Source organism: Malus sylvestris, chromosome 7, assembly GCF_916048215.2.
Source record: "Malus sylvestris chromosome 7, drMalSylv7.2, whole genome shotgun sequence".
In the NCBI taxonomy this organism is placed as follows: domain Eukaryota; kingdom Viridiplantae; phylum Streptophyta; class Magnoliopsida; order Rosales; family Rosaceae; genus Malus; species Malus sylvestris.
Genome location: NC_062266.1, coordinates 5,341,155 through 5,356,594, shown reverse-complemented (window position 1 = coordinate 5,356,594; position 15,440 = coordinate 5,341,155). Strand labels below are relative to the sequence as shown.

The 15,440-nt window shown below is 35.3% G+C and overlaps 2 protein-coding genes across 6 annotated transcripts; one reads left to right on the top strand and one right to left on the bottom strand.

Moving 5' to 3' along the window:
- Positions 1 to 620: 620 nt before the first annotated feature.
- On the top strand, positions 621 to 3,596 carry LOC126627953 (histone-lysine N-methyltransferase, H3 lysine-9 specific SUVH5-like). The gene is made up of 2 exons (XM_050297532.1): positions 621 to 796; positions 1,491 to 3,596. The coding sequence occupies exon 2, from the start codon at positions 1,532 to 1,534 to the stop codon at positions 3,383 to 3,385; it is 1,854 nt and encodes a 617-aa protein (XP_050153489.1). The 5' UTR covers positions 621 to 796; positions 1,491 to 1,531; the 3' UTR covers positions 3,386 to 3,596.
- A 4,941-nt stretch (positions 3,597 to 8,537) lies between these two features.
- On the bottom strand, positions 8,538 to 14,951 carry LOC126627972 (histone-lysine N-methyltransferase, H3 lysine-9 specific SUVH5-like). 5 transcript variants are annotated; one of them, XM_050297549.1, is made up of 4 exons: positions 14,759 to 14,950; positions 12,429 to 12,535; positions 10,770 to 10,968; positions 8,538 to 10,269 (listed from the first exon to the last, which is right to left on the bottom strand). In XM_050297549.1, exons 3-4 carry the CDS (start codon positions 10,770 to 10,772, stop codon positions 8,662 to 8,664), a joined length of 1,611 nt encoding a protein of 536 aa, XP_050153506.1. In that variant the 5' UTR covers positions 10,773 to 10,968; positions 12,429 to 12,535; positions 14,759 to 14,950; the 3' UTR covers positions 8,538 to 8,661. The 5 variants fall into 5 exon arrangements, with proteins under 5 accessions (XP_050153506.1, XP_050153505.1, XP_050153508.1 ...); XM_050297548.1 differs by having other exon boundaries at positions 12,429 to 12,520; XM_050297551.1 differs by lacking the exon at positions 14,759 to 14,950 and adding an exon at positions 13,393 to 13,411 and having other exon boundaries at positions 12,429 to 12,520.
- Between the last annotated feature and the right edge of the window lie 489 nt (positions 14,952 to 15,440).

The window sequence follows — 15,440 nt, the reverse complement described above, 5'->3', positions numbered from 1 at the left end:
TTTAGCGGTATTCATCTCCACTTGTGAGTGAAACGTCTTAGATTCGATTTTCGTCAAAAAACGAATTTGGACCATATTATTACTAGTCCATTATAAAACTTAGTTCATTTCTTGACCTGATTAGTGCATGTAATATTGTTTGTGCAAAAAAAAAAAATGGAAACATGTTTATAGCCGAGAGTGCCGAAGCATCATATAAAATCTGAGAAGTCTAAGGGGTGGTTTGGGAGTCAGGTGCTTAAAAAAAAAGCACCAATGAAAAAAAGCTATGAGGGTTTTAGGTGTTTGGTAAACTGAAAAAAATAGCTTATTTTGGAAGCTGCTGTGAGAATAAGCTGAAATCAAAGGAAAAAGCTGAAGCTGCTATTTGCAGCTTTGGAAAACTAATTTTTTTTTCAAAGCACATGGAGCTACAGTGCTCCTTTAATGAAAAGACCCACTATCAGACTGCTTTTATTTTCCAAAAGCACTTTTACAAAAAAATTTACTAAACACTCTATTGATTTATTTCACAGCCGTTTATTCTCACAGAACAACCGCTTATTCTCAGAACAGTTTATTTTCAAACCTGCCTTAGGTCACGAACCCGGCGACTGGTGTGGGAGGGCAAGTAAAATTAATAAATGATGATTCGATACGGTACGGTACAGTAGGATGCCTTTCTATCTCTCTCTGTCTAAGTGTTGAGATTTCTGGGCTTATCAGAGCACACTAAACCGAATAGGAATCGGCGAGCGAGAGAGGGTGGGTGGTGCCACTGCAATCCTACTTCTTCTGCTCTTCCACTGCCTTCCAGGTATTTTCTCTTCATAATTTCTTGCTTTGTGCTCTTTCCAACTTATATTTGTTCCATTAATTTCTTCTTTTTTTCTCTCAATTTATATGTTGCGGTGAGAAATGTGTCCTTTAGTTTTCATTTTTCTGCCGGCGTTTGTGATGATTGCTAATAAAAGAAACGTTTGTGATTAATTGCATTCTTCAAAGTTTATCTCAGATTTTTTTTTAATTTGTATAATAAACCGTTTACTCGCATTCAAACACTTACTTTATTCCCCATTTTATACAAATCTGTTTGATTTTTTTCAACCAAAATCAGTGTTATTTTTTTCTTTAATTCGGTTTGAATTTTAAGAAATCCAACCGATGGTTAATTTGGGTCCTTTTTTTTACAGGGGTATTTTGGTTCTTGAGATTTTTTTTTCTTTTTTTTCTTTTGGTTCTTGATATTATCAAATATTTTTCATATTTTCTGTAATTTTTTTTAACTAAATAACGCTTGTGCCAGTACCAATTTAGTATTGTTGTGTTTAGATTAATCAGCATTCTTTGTCTATATTTATTATTTTTATCTAATTTAAAATATGAAGTAAACATTATGCATATTGTGTTGATTAAGTATTATTCTCTATCTCTTGCACATGAGATAAATTACCATGGCTGTTGTATCTGGTTAATATATGGTCGGCTCCTACTTTATACGTTGTGTATAGGTTTTCTTGGAAATCTTTTGGTACAGAGGTTGGTACTCACTATGTCTACACTGGAAACAACCGGGGAAAGGAAAGTCGATCGCTTTCCTTACACCATAAAGAGGCCAAGAGTTGATGCTGTTCGAGAATTCCCGATAGGATGTGGGTTATTTGATGCTCGGGTGCTACCAAGCAAGTCTGAAGATCGTGGCATCATAGACCAATCATCAAATATTGTTGGCCATACGGAGAAGAATGATAAGGTGTATGGGCTATTTTCTCAGTCCTCTAGTGTTATGAACATACCAATGGACAATTGCCTCTCACCTCGGAAGATGTTTAGAAGTATTCCTGTTGAGCGGGATTTTCCCCAAGGTTGTGGAAGGGTGGTGTCTTCTTCTTTGAGAATCAACTGCCCAGATGCTAATGTTATTCCTGAGTGCAAATCAGCAATAGGTGGTGATTGCAATAAACATGCAAATGATAGGTGCTCGTCTTTATTGGCCAAGGATGCTAAGCTCAAGAAGGATGTTATTAATCATGAGTTGAGTGTTGATGGCGTGGATGACGTACATGTAGCCTGGCGTTGCAAGGTGAAGGAGGCTTTGGGTGCATATCAAGAGCTATTTACTGAGCTTTCGCAAGAATACGCTAAAAAGTCCGACAAAAATGTTGGTTGTAAGATTCATATGGAAGTCGTAATGCGTCTTAAAGAGAAAGGAAAGTGTGTTAACACAAGGAAACAATTAGGACCCATTCCAGGAGTTGAAGTTGGTGATGAGTTTCAATACAGGGCTCAACTAGTTATTGTTGGCCTTCATCATCCTTATCAAAATGGTATTGATTACATGACGAAGGATGGGAAAAGTGTGGCCACAAGCATTGTGGATTCAGGGCGTTATGGTAACCATGTAGAGTCTTCTGATATCTTGATATATTCAGGTGAAGGTGGAAATTCGATGATCAAGGGTGAAGAACCAAAGGATCAAAAACTTGAGCGTGGAAACCTTGCACTAAAGAATAGCATTGAAGAAGGAACTCCTGTAAGGGTAATTCATAAACGTTTAGAGGTGGGTACTAATAGCAGATCTTCCACGACGTATGTTTATGATGGTCTCTACAAAGTGGTTGAATTTTGGCAAGATAGAGAAAAATTTGGTAAAATGGTCTTTAAGTTCTCATTGAGAAGGTATTCGGGGCAACCACGACTCACATTGGGAAAAGTTTTGGACAAGTCGAAGAGGCTAATAGTTTCAAAGGGTGGTGTTTATAAAAATGATATCTCCGAAGGGAAAGAGAGGATGCCTATTCGTATGGTCAATGAAATAGATGATGAGAGTACTCCATTTTTCAATTACACATGCAATATCATTTATCCAAATTTCTTCAAGGCGGTCACACTAAGGGGTTGTCATTGCCTTGATGGATGCTCCGCATCTGAACCATGTTCTTGTGTAATGAAGAACGGAGGAGTTTTGCCGTATGATAACAATGGACATCGAACGAACAAGAATGCCCTTGTGTATGAATGTGGTCCTTTGTGTAAGTGCCCTTCTTCTTGCAAAAACAGAGTGAGTCAACATGGCATTCGTTTTAGACTTGAAGTCTTCAGGACTAAATCAAAAGGATGGGGTGTTAGATCACACTCATTTATTCAAGAGGGAAGTTTTATATGCGAGTATGCAGGAGAAATAGTTCAAGATAATGACGACTTTGCTATTCGTTCCGCGGAACATGGGAACGTTGGAAGATTTGTCAATCATAGTAGCTGTCCTAATCTATTTTGCCAAGCTATCCTCTATGATCACGACGACTTGAGAATGCCACACATGGTGTTATTCTCCAAGAAGAACATAGCACCAAAACAAGAGTTAACTTGTGATTATAATTCTAGTGGGCGAAAGTTTGTAATCTAAGATGGGTACAAGAGCTAGCTTGTGATTGTAGTTCTAGTGGGGAAAGTATGTAATGGAAGATGGGTTTTCAAGATGAGATTTTGTTGTTGTGGTGGGATGTCCTAGTGGTTAGTGTGGGATGTCTTGGTGATTAGTGAAAGTAAATATTATTACAAGACTTCGATGAAATTACCTTTTGTCTTGGTTGAATTGAATGCTTGCTTACTGTTCTGATTGATTGTTTTACTAGGTAGGAAGGGCGTTGTGTTCACTCATATGGTAGATTCTTGAAATTTATATGCTTTGTTTTAAGTGGTGCATTTTTAAAGTTTCTATTGGCTTTCATGTCAAATTTGGATTGAGTTGTTTTTGTGTCGGGAAAGATGACAATTAATAGGAGCCAAGATAACCAACAGCATCCTCTCCGAATCCTTTTGGTAAGGATCTTGAGGATTCGTAAATTGTGTCTGTTCATCGTATATTGTATTTTTGTCAGATATTATTTGTATTTAATTTTAAATAAAAATATTTAAAATAATTTCTAACTGCACGATTTATGATGAACAGATATGATTACAATGATTTCCAGGATTCTCACAAAGAGAATCCGGCAAGGATCCGGATTCCCAAGATAAAATCTTGGTGGTCCTAGGATTTAACTTTTCCCACTCGCGTTATTAAAATGGGATGAGGATCTTCTCCGGATCATCTTTGTGATGATCTAGGAATCCTCATATCCTATCTGATCTCGTGTGGCCAGTTTTCATTAGGTATTGTTTGTGCTTAATTTTAAATAAAAAATAATTTTTGGCCGTACGATGTACGATGAATGAATAAGAAGTGAAGATCCCAGGATCTTCATAAGGAGAATCCGGATGAAATCCAAATCCATTAAAATGGGCTAACAAAATGTACAATATCTTCCACTATTAAAATTAAAGAAAATTAATGCAAATGACTTGAAAACTTTGAGTTTTTAACAAAAATAATTAAAATGTGTTGTAAGTGAATAGTATCAGGATTGACTTTTTAGAGTAAAAATGTAGTTTTTCGTTAAAGTAAACAGTCGCGAGTGTTTCTTTAAAGTTCTCTTAAAATAATAAGAATATAAACAAAAATGTGGATACACTCTTGGTTTTCTCTCGAGAGAATTTCTCCCTCACGTACAAGTGAGGCTTTGTTTTCTCTCAAACTCTCTCACTTTTATCTCTAAGTGGGGCTTTGTTTGGATTCTCTTTGAATGATTCACCTTCTCTGAATGAATGATTTGAGAGGATGAGGAATGAGGTTTTTATAGCCAACATTGTCAAATGATAGCCGTACAAAGAAGGGAAAAACTCTCTTGTGTTTCTTCCACCCATTTCTTTCAACATCTCTCGAACACTCTTTCCATTCCTTTTTAATATTTTAGGAAAAAATTTCCTAAGTTTTCTCTCCTATTAAGGAATCCCACATGTCGATCCGGCGAAGTTCATGTTGGAGGCGATATTAGAGGTATTTCAGGTGTGTGGTGAACGGGGAAGGCCACCAGAGGGATGAAAGAGAGAGAAATGGGATTGTAACTTGCGCGTGCAAACTAATACCAATAAAAATTTCAAAATTATTTCTGATTGCAGGATTTGTGGTGAACGGTTATGATGAATTGATTTGGAGATCCACAGAGAAGAATCCAGAGATGATCCTAGTCCTAAGTCATATCATCATGCTTAGTTTGCACAATCTTGTATGTAAATCTTTCAATCGTGGAATTTGTTAGAGCAATATTAGAAAATATAAAAATAACAATATAAATTCTAATAAGAATTCTAATAATAATAATCATAAAAACCACAAACTAAATATCCTATAGCAATAAGTGTGTATAAAATCAATGTAAACAACAAACAAAATAAGAAATACTAACAAATTTGAAGGTTGAGATTTGCATAAATGCAACATCCTAAAGATAGAATTTCGCCTCTACTTTTGTGCTTGTAGTTTGATAGGCGTCCGTCTCCCCATAATTCAACAATCTATAAACCGAAGTCCTCTATGATACTTCTGTTTTATGACTAATAGAAAAACTAATGAAAATGGTTTGAAAATTTTGAGTTTTAAAGATAAGGACAAAATAAAGGGTAAAGTGAATAGTATCAGGATTGACTTTTTAGTGCATAAATGTGATTTTTCGTTAAAATGAACAGTACCGGGTGCTTTTCATTAAAGTTTGTTTGTACCATACTTGACCAATCCCGAAACTACCGAGAACCGGTCAACGTTATACCGTCAAGGACCCAGAAGAGTTTCCCTCCAACCAAGAGGCCAATCACAGTGCGACACGTGTCGACATCAGAAGCCAATCATAACGCGACACGAGTCAACATCGGAAGCCAATCACAACACGACACGTGTTAATGTCAGAACAAAGCTAAAAACTCTTTTCTATAAAAGAAGATCATTCTCCCACAATATTTCATAATGTCATTTGTACTAAATCATTCACTAGTACTCACAAAAGGAGAGCTTGAACCTATGTACTTGTGTAAACCCTTCACAATTAATGAGAACTCCTCTACTTCATGGTCGTAGCCAATCTGGGTGAACCACGTACATCTTGTGTTTGCTTCCCTGTCTCTATCCATTTACATACTTATTCACACTAGTGACCAGAGCAATCTAGCGAAGGTCACAAACTTGACACTTTCTGTCGTATCAAAGTCTTCACTGATTTTTTGCATCAACATTTGGCGCCGTCTGTGGGAACGACACTTATTCCCACTCTCTTCAGCTTTGTTAAGCTGGTTTCCACCATTCGTACACTCTCTTTTGAAAAGACATCCCTTTCCAACATGGGGAGCGAAGGAAGCCACAGTACACAGAATGACACCCCTCTAGAGGTATATGAATCTAAATAAAGTAAAATTTTAAATCTAGAGGTGTATGAATCTAAACAAAGTAACGTAGACAGAAAAAAAAAATTCAATGAAACAAGAATAAAGCAGAAAATAAATAAAAAAGTTACCCTTTGTATCAAAAAATAAATAAATAAATAAAAAAGTTACATCGAAGTTTGCTAGCGACTGTACGCAGGTAACGTCGCTAGCAAAGTAGCGAAAATCCTCTACAAGTCGCTAGCTTCATACCGATCCTACCATTTCAATTTTTTTGTTTTTTTTGCTTTTATTTCTCTTATCATAACAACAAACTATCATATTCATGTTCTTCAAAATATATTTTTTATGCAAAATTATTATAATTCATATTTAAACACTTAAAATTAACGATGTAAAACCTACATTTAAAGATAATTTAAATGTAATAGTGGTTACTTAAATTTAAAAAAAAAGTAAGAAGAAAAAACTCAAAGGAAAAAAAAAACAAAAAATAAAAAAAATAAATTGGAATAGAGAAAGGTTGGGACCATGCGGGTGCACAACCATCATCCAGTCAATGAACCACATCATCAGTAAAGTGAGAGTTACACTTCAATTTATTTATCTATTTTTTTGCTTTTTTCCGCTAAACCCAGGCATATCATGGTGTCACATGCTTGTTTGTGGTTCAAAAAAATATTGTGCTTTTGTAAGGAATGTTATGCTTTGGGCATACATGGAATCAAACACTTGTTCGTGCCTTCCCTTCAATGTGCCTTTACATGCAGTTGTACATTTTTATGAAGGTTAGACGAGAACAAGCACGACATGACAAAGGCAAGGCTCAATTAAACATGTCATGCCAAAGCTTGGAAAAGGCATGAGAAAGGCAAGGCACGAACCGTGCCAAATGTTACTATTCACCGTTATGGGCAAAGTATAACTGACACTGATATTCACTCAATAGTATACTTGTACGCGTTCACATGCTATTCACCCAAAAGTCTAACGCCCTGCTTGGTGGGCGTGGAACAACACGATAGCACATGCAAAACAAGGCCGGCTTGGTGGGGGCAATGGCGGAGCCAATATTTCTTGTGAGGAGGGGCCTCACACAAGTATAGAAAAAGAAAAAAAAACAAATAGTGGTTATAAAATTACGAATGCAAAAACATCATAAAAATATCCAAATAATTAAGTAGTCAAAATTAACATATGCATTATAGTAATCATAATTATTCTTGACGAATTTCATATTTAAAACCATTGCATGATGTCATCTATACTACTGAAAGAATTAGTAAAATCAATGGAGAAAATTACTAAAAATTTTGCAAACCCTAAAACTCAAGTAAGGAAGGATAGAATAGAAACAAATATTTTATAGAGAATAATAGAGTTTTACAAACCTTATTTGTTCTTTATTCAATAAATTTGGGATTTGGAATGACTAAATATATGAAATTCAAGAAGAGTATGGGGACTAGCTCTGTTAGTGCATGAGTGAAAGACAATTTTATTAGTTAAAAGTGAATGATGGGTTTTAATTTAAAAGTTTTATTGATTTGTAATAAATGACCATTTGAAATATTATTCTTAATTCTAGGATGGGATTTGGATGAAAAGATAGATAAATAATTAGATAAGTGTTGAGAAGAGTTGCAAAGCAATAGAAATAGGTGTAATACTAATCTTGTTTTTTCAAGTCAGGGTAGGCCTAGGACTACTCTAGTCCTCATATGCCTCCGCCAGTGCATCCGGCCAAGTTGGTCAACATACTTGGCTCAACGAGACTGTCATTGGTAATTTTGTCCCCCACAAAAACTTAAAATTTGTCGAGCAAACATTTAAGCAACAATTTTTGCCAACCAATTTTACCCGACGAAATCTTTTCGTCTGGAAATGTTTTTTTTAGTGATATAATATAATGTGAAACAATATGTTTGTACCATACTTAGGACCTCTGTATTTAGATCTCGTATAAATACTCGGGGGACTCAAATGTAATTATGTAATAAATGAAGGGGCAAATATGTAATAAATGAGGAGCCCTTATTCTATAAAAGGACTTCTCACTCTCCTCATTAGGAGTGGCCAATTTCTTAGGCTTGAGATCCCCTCTCATATTCAGAGCAAAACTCTCCCTCACAATCCTCTCAGAGAAATACAATAATCAGTGTGGACGTAGCCTAAACATTGGGGTGAACCACGATACATCTTGTGTTCTTTACATTTTTTTGCAGATTCACGGTCGGATTTACGTTGTTCCAAGATCTTCGGTTTTGTGCATCAACACAATATAATTAAATAAACAATACAAATAATTAACCTATTCTTTTGAAAATAAGGGTCTCAATAGTATCTCAACGTTATTGACAAAAAAATAAATAAAAAAAATAAAAAAATAAATGATCTGACCACGATGACATTTCATCATCTTACATTTCAAGCTTGGTTCGCTACAACATTGCAGTTAAAATCAAGGGTTAGCTCTTGACAAGGTCGTATGTCCTTCTTAGCAAACAACATCATGTGTGGCATTCTCGGGTCTCCATGATCAAAGAGGACGCGTTGGACATACAGATTAGGCGACGGACTGTGATTCACAAATCTCCCCACATTTCCACGTTTCGCGGCATCAACGGCCAACCTGCTACTCTTTTCCCCTCCCGATGATGATAACAACATAAGAGGAAAACAGAAAGGCTGCTGCTTCTGCTCCTGCCGCTGCTCAGAAGCGTCTTGAAAACCATTGTTGTTATACTCAAGTACTACTACTTCTCCGACGTACTCACAAACAAAACTATCTCTTGGAATCCACGCGAGCGACCTAACATCCCATGCTTTTGATCTAGTCTTGAACACTTCAAGTTTAAACGTGGAACATACTCCCCGTTGGCTGACTCTATTTTTGCATGAAGAAGAGCACTTACACCCTGCACCACACTCATAGACAATGGAGGAGCTCCTATTCGTCCTACGTCCCTTGTCGTTATATGGCAAAACCCCTTTGTTCTTCATTATGCAAGGACACGGCTTAGATTCAGAGCATCCATCTTTGCAATCGCACCCTGTCTGTCTGGTCTCGGTGCTCTTGACGAAATCTGGATAAATGGTATCGGATATGTAATTGAAAGATGGAGGACTCTCATCACTGTCTACTTTATTGACTGCGCGAATAGGCGTCTTCTCTTTCCCTTGAGAGATGTCGTTTTTACAAAGGATAGGAGTAGCAGGCGTCTTCATCGACTTGCTCGAGACTTTCCTACGCGGGATGGCAAATTTTGGTTGGCCCGGCTCTCTTCTCAGCAAAAACACATAAACAAGTTTGCCAAATTTCGCTCTTTTTTGCCAACAACCTGTTACATTGTAGAGACCATCGTAAAAATAAGCAGTGCTGCTGGCCGATAAGCATTTAAAGCAACGAACTACCCTAACATGACTTTTTGCTTCCATACTATTCCTTAGCGCAAGATTTCCACGTTCAAGTTTTTGATCCTCGAGTCGTTTTTCTGAATCTGTAACGCCAGGATTTCCACCTTCGCCTGAGTATATCAAGGTATCCGGAGATTCTACACTGTCGTTGTCATATCGGGCAGAGTTAACGATGCTTGTGGCATAGATTTTCCCATTGCTGTTCTTGATATAATCAATACCCTTGCGGAACTGGCAATGAAGGCCAACGACAGTTAGTGCAGCCCTGTTCTGAAACTCGTCACCAACTCTAATCCCTGGAATTCGTCCGATTCGTTTCTTCATCATAAAAAATCTTTTCCCTTGCCTTCGAAGACGCATCGCTGCTTCAATGTCAGGCCTGTTCCAGCAAGTTTTCTTCTCCCATTTAACATCGCGTTCTTTCAAGATCTGAGTCAGTGTGTCTCGATATGCCTGCAAGGCCTCCTCCACGTTGGTACGACTTGTTCCATCTCTATCGGCATCAGCTCTCGGCTTCTTGGGGGGAAAACGGTTGGCTGCTTTCTTCTCAAGTATTTTCACTATAGCCATAGTTGAGTTTTTATTCTTGCACCAAATGATAGGGAATTGCAGGAACACCTGCATGCAATTTTGAAATTAATACAAAGTAGTTAGAACAGGCCATATACATATTAGCCAACTACTACGACAACTAATGACTGATCCAGAAATATTACTTCGATAAATGATGGTGTAAAGTTCAATTTAAAAAAAAAAAAAATTAGCAATGAGATATTAATATAAACAACTACACTATCACTCAACCAATGGTTATTAAAACAAAATACAAGAATGATCATTGAGTAATATTTATTTGGTCCCACAATTCCAACATTGATCAATGTCATCTCTGAACTTTAGTATAGCACATCAATTTGGTAATTCTGTTTGTACTTGTGAGTTCCATATGTTCACTACATCAACACACTAACATAATAATTAACCGAATCCAAAATGAAGGACCAAATTGATGTGCAATAGTCAAGTTCAGAGATGGCATTGATTGATGTTAGAATTGAGGCACCAAGTGAGGAAGGGTTAACTTTTGTGATGAAAAATACCTAAACCCTTTTTCTCACCATTCTTTTGCGGAAAAGAGAAGGCTAGGCAACTTGAGTTCAAGCTCCAATGAATGCATTTCTTAAGGTCACTGGCTCTGCTTTGACGTACTGTTTGACCCAAAAGCCAAAAGTTCGCTATCGTCTTATATGGTGCCAGAGCTACATGAGGAGGGGATTGGTCTATCACCAGGTAGATCGTGAACCCAGTGCACAATGCCTTGTGTCAACAACAATAATATTATAAGGAGATAAACAACTCAAGTTTCTTTCAATCATATATGTAGACATACGCGTATAGTCCAGATGGCTTGAGCAATGTGTTTCATTTGTAATCAAGTCTATATCCCCTTAGTATGGTTCGAACTTTAAACTAAATTAATGGCAATCATACTCAAGTTCACTTTTTATATAAATAAGAATATATATACACACACACACGCATAAACTCTTTGGCAAAAAACTAGTGTTGACCACGGGACAATGGGGATTTCAACCATGGGAAAACTTAATATAAGTCCAATTTTGTGAACGACTATTAAGACTAGTCCACTTGTTAAAATAAATTTGGTGATTAGGATTCTATGTCAGCTTATTAATACATTTATGCCAAATCTATCCCTAAATTAACTAATAAGATAACCAATGTATTCCCTTAAATATTGGCTTATTTATTTAATGAAATTTGTGATCCATTAGAGCATTTCCAAAGAAGACGTCAAATTTTAAGCATCAAAATGATTTTTGGTGGCTTGTGTGGGAATTTGACATTTTGTACAACATTTGGCTCCACCCGATATGTTAATAATAATGTCATTTAATAAATTTGACATCTACTATCAAATTTGACAGCAAAAGACTTTGCCTTCAAATGACTCAGCACCACGTAAGAAATTGAAGGCTCGGTTGAAGAGAGCTTGCTGCAATTTTTTACTGTTGTATGTCTACATTGTAGTTTTGATATTTTCTTTGGAGATGTTCTTAGGACTTCTTTACTTTCACTAATCATCATCATCTTCCCGGTAGCAGCGTCGTTGAAGGCAGTCAACATCTCAACGAACTTTTCCTTCCTTTCATGAAAGGTAAGCTAGATGAGGTTGCACCTCTTTTGTTCCTTAATTGACAACTTTTCAGTCTTCTTAGTTGTAGGATTAGGGTTTATTTTTGTATATTTACCTATAATACAGATTAATTATATTTTATCTATCTATATTAAACGTTTGTTGATAATTTATCTCAAATTAATTGCTTATCTACATATATTATATATTTTTTATTAATTTAATTCTATGTTTTTTTATATATTTTTTACCTGTATTACAGATTAATTACAATTTATCCGTTGTACCACATGTCTAATTGTTTATTTACTTACACAATATGTTTTTGTTCATCGTCTATCGTATTACATGTTTTTTATTTTTATAATATTTTTATCTAAAAGGACAAAATTGGTTTTAAAACATGTAATTAAATAAATTGACTCACTCTAAAAAACAACCTATGTTTTTTGACCTGGATTTAAAAGCCCATTACTCCACTGTGTGACCGATTAGATTGAAATTGTCAAAATTTAGCCCTATAGAATTTTTACAAAACAACTACTCCCAATAACTAGTATATTCACAAAGAGAAATATGTAAAGTACAATAAAAAGGATATATATGATCGAAGAAATACCAGGTGGTATATCTATATACACAGTAGAAGGCCAGCAGTTCACCAATAACTGTGTATTAATTCTCTTCAATGTTGTTAGGTTTTTCTTCTCACTGCAAAAACAAAGCCTGTGTACATATATAAATATATGTATTCTCGCAAGATATGTATGGCCGCTTATATATATATATACATGCTTGAAACTCGAATATCATTGCCCAAAATCTTAGCAGAAAACTTTGCAGCACACCATTAATTTATGACTCACGACTTTCCTTTTCAACCTAGGTTACCCTTTAGTTCTGAATTTTGGTCAACTGTTTGTACTAAAATTTCAACTTTTTCTCTTCTTTTTTTTGGGACTGAATTGGCTAAAGCCAATTTTATTGTGGATATTTAATGAATTTCTTTCCAGTTTGATTTAATTTAATGAGGATATTTATCTAATCAAATAAGAAGGTCGCTCGACTTGTGCTCCAAGTAATCTACCACAAATCCTACATAAAAAGAAGAAACAGAATTGCATAACTCATGGACCAACAAATGAAGAATTCAAATATAACAGATTTCATAGATTTCAGAATATTGAATGCGTGCAATATTTAGTCTTCTTTTCTATATTGGTTTTCTTAATTTCAAAGTAATTTCTTTGCTTTTCTCATGGGATTTAGGAAATATTTGAAAGTACTTTTAGAAGACGTTTTTGGTAATGTTTCAGAAGTTCTAGAATCTTACCATATTAAGGGGAGACTTAAAGGTTTTATGCCAATTTCAAGTCTCAAGTAAGTTCCTACATACACATCACATACCAAAACATCATCTACACATATGCAATTAAAATGAAAAACATAAATGATAAATATGCACACTAGATGTAGGATTTAAACGAGACAAAACTCACACCTGGAAAAACAAAAAAATAAATCCTCGAATTCCAAGCCATGACAAACACTAACCAAGAGGAAATAATAGAAAGGAGACTTACAAAACCCAATCTTACTAGACACACAGCAAGAAGGCAATTTTGTTTCCTCGCATTTTACTACTCGATCTTTTATTCTCTGTTGTGTACATGTGGCACAACACCAGACGCAACCATCAATTACCTAGACATGAACTTTGCACCACACTATCACCTCAATTAACTGATTACAGTTTAAAGCTCGAGACATAGTCTATGTGTTGGTGTGACTTGCGGCACAAACAAATATGATATTCATATCGCACACCTAAACGAGTAGGGCATTGCGGCAGCCCTCTCCAGTTTTGCTTTCCGCACAAGTGTATTTATATACACACGACTAGAAGACTTTAACGCACACTCAAACTTTTACTCAAAATTCAAAACTTTAAAATTTCTAAAGATTAAGATGATTTATGGTGAGATAAAGATGATAAAACATTTTAGAATTATCAACGTGATAAACATGCCCTAATACACCGACTAGGGTTTTCTTATTCTAAGATGAAACATGGGCTTTTTAATTCAATTGAAATAAGGTGTAGGCCCAATCTAATTTTTAAATGCCCAAATAAAGCACAACAAGATTCATTTTATTAATTAATAATCCTTTATTACCAAAAGAGCCATTTTAAATAAAAACATTCTAACCTAAAACAATTTCAATCAAATACCTTAAAATTTTAACACAAACACCTAGGGATGGGCTCAGAAAACCAAAAACAGAAAAAAAAGAAGCCGAATACCTATCGGAAGCTAAAATTTTGAACTGAAACTAAAAAACGAAACCAAAATTAAAAATACTTATGAGGAAGTGCTTTTTAAAGAAGAATTTTCAAATGGGCCCTTAATAATCAAGAGAAATTTTAAGTTTTTAATCAACTAACGCATAAAAAAGAACCAAATCAAACTAATTACCCCGCTTGATGCATATTGGCTTTTGATTAGAAGCAAAAACTTCTTAGCAATACCATCGTAGTTCATACAACTTTCTTACTTATTCCTAAGGCTGGAAATTTATATAAACACCAAGCAACCTACCTTTTTGTCATACATTCCCAACTGCACTACGAAAAGCTTACCTATTTTATGACTATTTTGGACCCAAAATCCCACATTGAAATATACCCTATTGTGGAATCAGTGTATGAGTTGTTGGGCACCCTTCACTTTTTTTGCCTAGTACAAGTGATAGACTATACTAAATAATTTAAACGAAGAAGAGGGAGATTTCATTTACGTGCGAACTTCTTGTGACCGAAACGATATTTGTCATTTGGTGGTGTAGGGAAACTAAAGCATATATATCACACTCTTAAAGTATATACCACAAAGAAACACAACCATTAGTCAAATTTGTTTAAACAATATTGGGAATGAAGAAACCAACCTAATTTTTGTAGGAACCCAGAATTGATGAAGTTTAAGCGACCACTGACTGGTTCGTCGTCTTCAGATTTCTTCAATTTGTCAGTGAATGAGTGTATATGTAATGCTTGTGAGTGACTGCGATTTGCTGCATGGAACCCAAAATTTCAAACTTTGGGGAGACAAAATTGCTTTTGTATCAATCCTGTTGACGGTTTTGAGAGGGGCCAACCGATTGTACTTAGTGGGAAACCAAAAGTGCGGTTCGTGGGAAGGGACGTGCCTTCAGTTTTTTTCTTTTAAATTGTCGTATTATCTAAACTATTTATTAATAGTCATTTAGTATTACGATTTACTGATATTTTTTTTCATTTATACCTAAGAAGTTTTAGGCTTGATTCTCGTCAAAAGCAAATATAAATTACAGTATTGCTAACACATTGTGACGCTAAGTGATAAACCAATATTTAAACTATATATTTCACCCTTTTATATTTCTTTTCTTGTCTAATTTAGTTGGAAGCTTTAAGTATTTATGATACTTTTGACATATTGTGTTTGTAGGAGTAACATGATCGAATATAGTGAATAAGTATGCAATGATGGAAATTTTCAGTGATTCCCTTCTAAGGACATCTCATTGTTGATTAATGGCCAACTTGCTAGATGGAAATCATTGAATGCATACATCGTGTCTCATCTTA

What these genes read in the sequence shown, in the direction of transcription:
- LOC126627953 (XM_050297532.1), top strand. Translation starts at nt 1,532, where the DNA reads ATGTCTACACTGGAAACAACCGGGGAAAGGAAAGTCGATCGCTTTCCT.